This window comes from Gavia stellata, chromosome 19 (genome assembly GCF_030936135.1).
Source record: "Gavia stellata isolate bGavSte3 chromosome 19, bGavSte3.hap2, whole genome shotgun sequence".
NCBI lineage: Eukaryota > Metazoa > Chordata > Aves > Gaviiformes > Gaviidae > Gavia > Gavia stellata.
This window is the reverse complement of record NC_082612.1, coordinates 20,295,366-20,301,365: the sequence shown is the minus strand read 5'-3', so window position 1 is coordinate 20,301,365 and position 6,000 is coordinate 20,295,366. Positions and strand designations below refer to the sequence as shown.

Sequence of the window (6,000 nt, the reverse complement as noted above, 5' to 3'; positions counted from 1 at the left end):
GAGCAACAGCTATTTTGGGCCGATGGATGGCTGATCACAGTAGCAGCGTGATTGCCTGCTTAGTGCACCGGTACTTCATAAAACCTATTACAATATCTTATTGATGAGGCAAAAATCAGAGTCCAAGGAAATAATGTTCTGTTTCATCTAATCTGCTCTGGTCTTCAGCAATAGCAGGATACAATCCAACAGGATTCATCAGGAGCCTGAGCAGGGGTTTTGGGAGAAGCTCTGTGTGGTGCTAAGGCCGGGACAATACAGCCCTAAGCTCATTCCTTCTCTCCTGGTGGAGGTCTCCTTAGGCTTGAACTAAACCAAACTGTAACCTGGCACTGTTGTGGCCCGCAGATGGGATTTATAGGCAGGCATTGCTCCCCAAGACTAGTTCTGGGGTATAGTGGATTAGTGATTGTTGAACACTAGACTCCCAAAAGCAACGTCTTAGTTTTTTCCCCCCTCAACTTGTGCATTTAATACAGTCTGACCTAAGCAGCAGGCATGTCTTCCTTGCTCCTCTTAAAAAGGTACAATAAAATATTCCAAGGATAACGTCGAGGGAAGAAGGCAGGTCACTGCAAATCTACCAAAGGCTGCTAGTTGCAGCAAGTGCTTGGAGTATCGGTGTTCTGACAGGAGTCCAAGCTCTTTTATTTTACCTGATGATTTTCCATGAGTTGACAACGGAAAGGGGTAATTCCCCATAAAAGGTAATTGTTCCTTGACAGCAGTAGCTGCTGTTACGCTAACACATGTCAGCCAGTTTTACACGATTAAGAGAGCTGCAGAAACAGTGCCAGCTGCCTGCTTTTGGTAGGAGTAAATCAGGTCTAACGCTGTGCTGCCCTGAATTTGTCATCAGCGAAAGACAGCAAGGTTGGTCAAACTTTTGGAGTGATGTCTGTATGAGGAAGGTCTGAGTAAGCTTGGACTTGTCATTCTGGGGAAGAATTCAGGCCTACGTTCAGGCAGAGCGGTAGGACAGAAATTTACAAAATAGTATAGAACAGGTTAATTGAGGTAAGTCTTTCTGAAGCTGGCTTTTCCTAACTTTGATAGCCCTGGGTTCGTGCTGGAAGAAACAAACAAAAGGACGCAGTTCTTCATGCAAGAAGCAGACCTGTGCAACTCCTTGCTAGGGTCCGGCCAGGGTCTGCAGATAGGAAGTTTACAGGAGTTAGAAGGGAAATGGGACAAGTGCTAGGATTAGAGGTCCACTGAGGATTAAATAAAGCGTATCAGGCTCAGAAAATCTGAAATTTCAGACAGCATTTCAGTCAAGCAGCCTATATGCTCATCCTGTTGATACCCTTTCCCTGGCATCTCCTTATGACCATGGTTGGAGACAATTTGCAAGCTAGCCAGACCCCTGTTCCAGTCAGTATGGCTGTTCTTTTATGGTCATAGCCCTTAAAGTTTTTTAAAAAAATTATTCTTAACACATATGCTTAATAATCACATATCCTTTATGCCAGGCAGGTATGCACCCACTGGTTAAATTAGTCTGTGTACTCAGTTATGATTCTTCAATGGGGAAGTGACCCAACTTTCTTTTTTTTTTTTTTTTTGCTTCTACCGATTTTCTTGCTTCAGCAGTAGAACACAAGCTTTTCTCCTTCCTACTGTTTGTTTTGTCTTCCTTAGGCTGATAGGAGCTTACACATCTCTTCTTCAGCTCACAAAAAAGAAGTGGTAGCCATCAGATCTTTTGCTTTGTATCCACCAGCCTATCTACTCATCTCTTTCCCTTCTATTCCTCTGACTTTCAGGACTGGAAAGGATGAACGCAGTCAACCTATGTTTACTATAGTTGTGTATCTCAAATTCAGCTGCCAGTTAAATACTAAATTCATTACTTACCATTACATGAATTATTTTTTTCTTCTTGTTGGGGAATGAAATAAAACTGCAAATTTATTTTTTCTTCTAGGTCTCTGGACAAAATGGGGAACGGATCAGTGAAACCCAAGCATCTGAGGCGGCCAGATAGACACGGAGCAAACCTCTCCATTGGCTGTGCTGGCAACCGTAAGTTTTTGAAGGACCCAGGTCTAGGCATCAATGTGATCAATGGGCAAGCTGATGTTCTTTGCAGCAGGGTGCTTGAACTGGAAAAGGAGCTGAAGAGAAAAGATCAAGAGTTGCAAGAGGGTCAGAGTCGTGTTGCTGAGCTTCAGGAACAGCTGGCTGTGCAGACTAAGGTCATAGCAGAACTCACCAAGGAACTTCAGAGCAAGTGCATACAGTTGAACAAGCTGCAGGATGTTGTTAGCACTCAAGGAGAGCACTTTCTTCAGCCTTCTCCATTTAAAGTGGCTTCAAGGATTCAAGTCTCTGCCGACAGGAGGAGAGGAGCCAAGGAAGGTGTGTCTGCAGAGCCGACAACACGGCTGTATGACTTGAACAGGCAAGCTACCTTTTCCTTTGAAAAAGCAAGAGTCCGAAAGGATTCCAGGTGAGCTCATTTCAGGGGGATTATATGCTTGTGTTACTGTTTTAGCACAGTGACATCCTCTCCTCATGGTAAATCAAGATTAAAGTATCCATCTTTTTCATATAGGCTTTGTCACTGTGGTAGGTAGATGCTGGTTGAGTTTGTGTGTAACTTTAACCAAGAATCGTCTGTGTCCCACAGACTTCAGATGAAGAGTGGTGGGTAGCCTCTGTATTTTAGTTGAGGAGACTCTTATAGTCTCTTTGGGAATTATCTTTACTGCCAGCTAAGCAGAACCTAAGCCTCTTCTCATGTCTAGGTTTGCCTAGTGCTTGCAGCTTAAGCTATACTCTGGAGCGGTGATGAGCAGAAGGCTGGATGCCTTCACATGGGTTCAGGTTCTTATTCCTACATTCCTCCTATATGGCTTGGGAAGGAGGAGGTGGCCCCAGCTCAGCTCTCCCAAATGCAACATGGACACTGACTCTGAGCCGTGTACAAACTTTGTCAGTCCAGTTTCAACTCAGTCTGGTGCAAAATACAATGAAATGTTTTGTATGGTGTGATTATCCTCTTAGCAGCTTCCTCCTGCCCTCCAGCTTCTGACAGTCATGGGGTAGGAACCTAATTTTACTTATTCCTCTTTGAATCCAATTCTACCTCTGGCCTTTGCAAGAGTGAGAAATATCCGTGCTCGCAGCTGACCTTGTGGACAGAGGTATCAGACTGGTATCCTTAAATGTACCTTAGACCCTCTTTTACCTTGCAGTGTAGACATAACCTGAGTATCTGTTTTAACATGGTGGTAGCCAGAATCCATGTGGACTTCAGCCAGCAGCTTAAGTGCCTCAGATTTGTGGGGAGCTTTATTATTCTGTGGAGAATTCATGGCGCATTCGAGTCTGTACAGTAGTACACCTGAGAGTTATCAGACTTGATTTCTCATCCATCACGTCCAGCACCACACATTAGAGGCTGTCTTGTGAACCAGAAAGGCTGCCTGAGTCACTGTAAGGAGCTGAAACCTTCGGCTAGCTGTATTTTTCCGGAGTAAGGGAACTGTATTAACTTTTTATCCCAAATACCTGGGCAGTTTAAAGAATTGTGTGGTTTAGGAGTCTTCTGTTTGTAGTTACCTGTCTTCTCCTTGGCGTGATCCTTGTACTGCAGTCCACCAGATGGTTTTCTAGAGTGCTTTCAGAGGCAAAATTGTAACAGCACTGAGGAGTGAAGCAGAGAGAAGAGCCAGTTGATTAGCTAAGTGCAGCACAGACTTTGCCAGTCAGAACAAAACCTAATATTGCAGCGTAAGTAATCTAAATATAATGCTGATCACGCGATAGAAACAGAGCTAGAAATTTTCCTTCTTGATTCAGTGGCTCAGCACTTCTAAAAACATTTTCTCTTTTGTTGTGTGCCACCTATGTTTTCTTGTCTTTCTAAAAGATTTAGTGTAGCATAACAGGATAAAGGAGCAGTTCTCTTCCTTTTCCCTCCTTTCATCTCTTACAATCTGGTTCAGAGATTGTCATTGTTACTGCTAAGGCTCCGATAGATTCATAACAATTTAGAACACACCTTTCCTAAATTTATTCTGATATTTACTCCTCTGGAAACAACTGACTGCTTAAGCATGCACTGCATTGGCAGTAAGAGCACACCATCCTCCCCCCTCCTCCCCACCGTTTCCAGCTTTTCTATGATACTGTTTGTACCTTTGTTTTCTTCTCTTCAGTATTGTACTGGGTTTGCATGGCAAGGTTTTGGTAGTGGTGGGGGCTACACAGGTGGCTTCTGTGAGAAGCTGCTAGAAGCTTCCCCCATGTCCGATAGAGCCAACGCCAGCCGGCTCCAAGACGGATCCGCCGCTGGCCAAGGTCAAGCCCATCAGCAACGGTGGTAGCGCCTCTGGGATAACATAGTTAAGAAGGGGGAAAAACAACTGTGGAACAGCAGCTGGAGAAGAGAGGAGTGAGAATATGTGAGAAAAACAACTCTGCAGACACCAAGGTCAGTGAAGGAGGGGGAGGAGGTGCTCCAGGCGCCAGAGCAGAGATTCCTCGGCAGACTGTGGAGAAGACGATGGTGAGGCAGGCTGTCCCCCTGCGCCCATGGAGGTCCACGGTGGAGCAGATATCTACCTGCAGCCCGTGGAGGACCCCACGCCGGAGCAGGTGGATGTGCCTCAAAAGAGGCTGTGATGCCATGGGCAGTCCATGCTGGAGCAGGCTCCTGGCAGGACCTGTGGACCCGTGGAGAGAGGAGCCCATGCTGGAGCAAGTTTGCTGGCAGGACTTGTGACCCCACGGGGGACCCACACTGGAGCAGTCTGTTCCTGAAGGACTGCACCCCGTGGAAGGGACATTCGCTGGAGCAGTTTGTGAAGAACTGCAGCCTGTGGGAAGGACGCACGCTGGAGAAGTTCATGGAGGACTGTCTCCCATGTGAGGGATCCCACGCTGGAGCAGGGGAAAAGCATGAGGAGTCCTGAGGAGGGAAACAATGTGTGATGAATTGACCACAACCCCCATTCCCTCCCCCTGGGCCGCTCGGGGGGAGGAGGTAGAGAAAATGGGGAGTAAAGTTGAGCCCAGAAAGAAGGGAGGGGTGGAGGGAAGGTGTTTTTAAGATACGGTTTTATTTCTCATTGCCCTACCCTGATTTGATTTGGTACTAAATTAAACTAATTTCCCCAAGTCAAGTCTGTTTTGCCCGTGATGGTAATTGCTGAGTGATCTCCCTGCCCTTATCTCGACCCATAAGCCCTTCGTTCTATTTTCTCTCCCCTGTCCAGCTGAGGAGGGGAGTGATGGAGCGGCTTTGGTGGGCACCTGGCATCCAGCCAGGGTCAACCCACCACAAGTACTTGCACATTCTTGGCCATTAAACTTGGATTTGTCTGCTAATTGTTGTCCTTAGAGTAAGTAATTTGAGAGTGAAGTGGAACACATCATTTGTTTGATTCTCTAGACATTAAAATTTTATTTTCTTAGAGTATTAAACTTATCTTCAACTTCATATTTTACACAGTGTTTTTAAACTCAATTTTCTGCAATTAACCATTTTCCAGCTTTAGCTCTTGGTAGGAAATAAAGTGGCAATCTTCCTGTGTTTTACATGTAGGTCCAAGAGCATGATCCAGTAGTCAGGAAGACAATTAAATAGCAGAATGTGGTCTTGTATTATTGGCATTACAGCAGGTGGATTTTTTTGTTGTTATTGTTGGGTTTTTTTAGTGACGCTTTGTATTAATGTTCTTTTTTAGCCTAAGTAGTCATGTAAAAGACAGGTCAGACTAGTTTTGGTTTTATACACAGTTTAGACTGTCTCGAAGAGTTCATGTCTTTGAACCTTTGGCTAAGGTTCTAAAATGTAAACCTGTCTTATTAAATGGGTACTTGTCATCTGCTTTGCAGTGATCAAAGTGACTTTGTTCAAGTATCTGAGGCTTTGGAAGACTAGACATCTTGGACTACAGTACAGCAAGTATGGGTGACTTGAGTTAATACATATGCAAGATGCTAATGAAACCTCAATTTCAATTTAAAAAAATCTTGAAGATCATACCC

At 44.9% G+C, this 6,000-nt stretch overlaps 1 protein-coding gene across 1 annotated transcript in view; it reads left to right on the top strand.

Annotated features, from left to right (window-relative positions):
- The first annotated feature begins 1,934 nt into the window (after window positions 1-1,934).
- Window positions 1,935-6,000, top strand: part of PRKG2 (protein kinase cGMP-dependent 2) — a 30,723-nt gene continuing 26,657 nt past the window's right edge. The window contains exon 1 of the mRNA XM_059826869.1: window positions 1,935-2,452. Coding sequence (XP_059682852.1) covers window positions 1,941-2,452 — 512 coding nt within the window. The 5' untranslated portion in view covers window positions 1,935-1,940. The remainder of the gene's footprint in view (window positions 2,453-6,000) is intronic.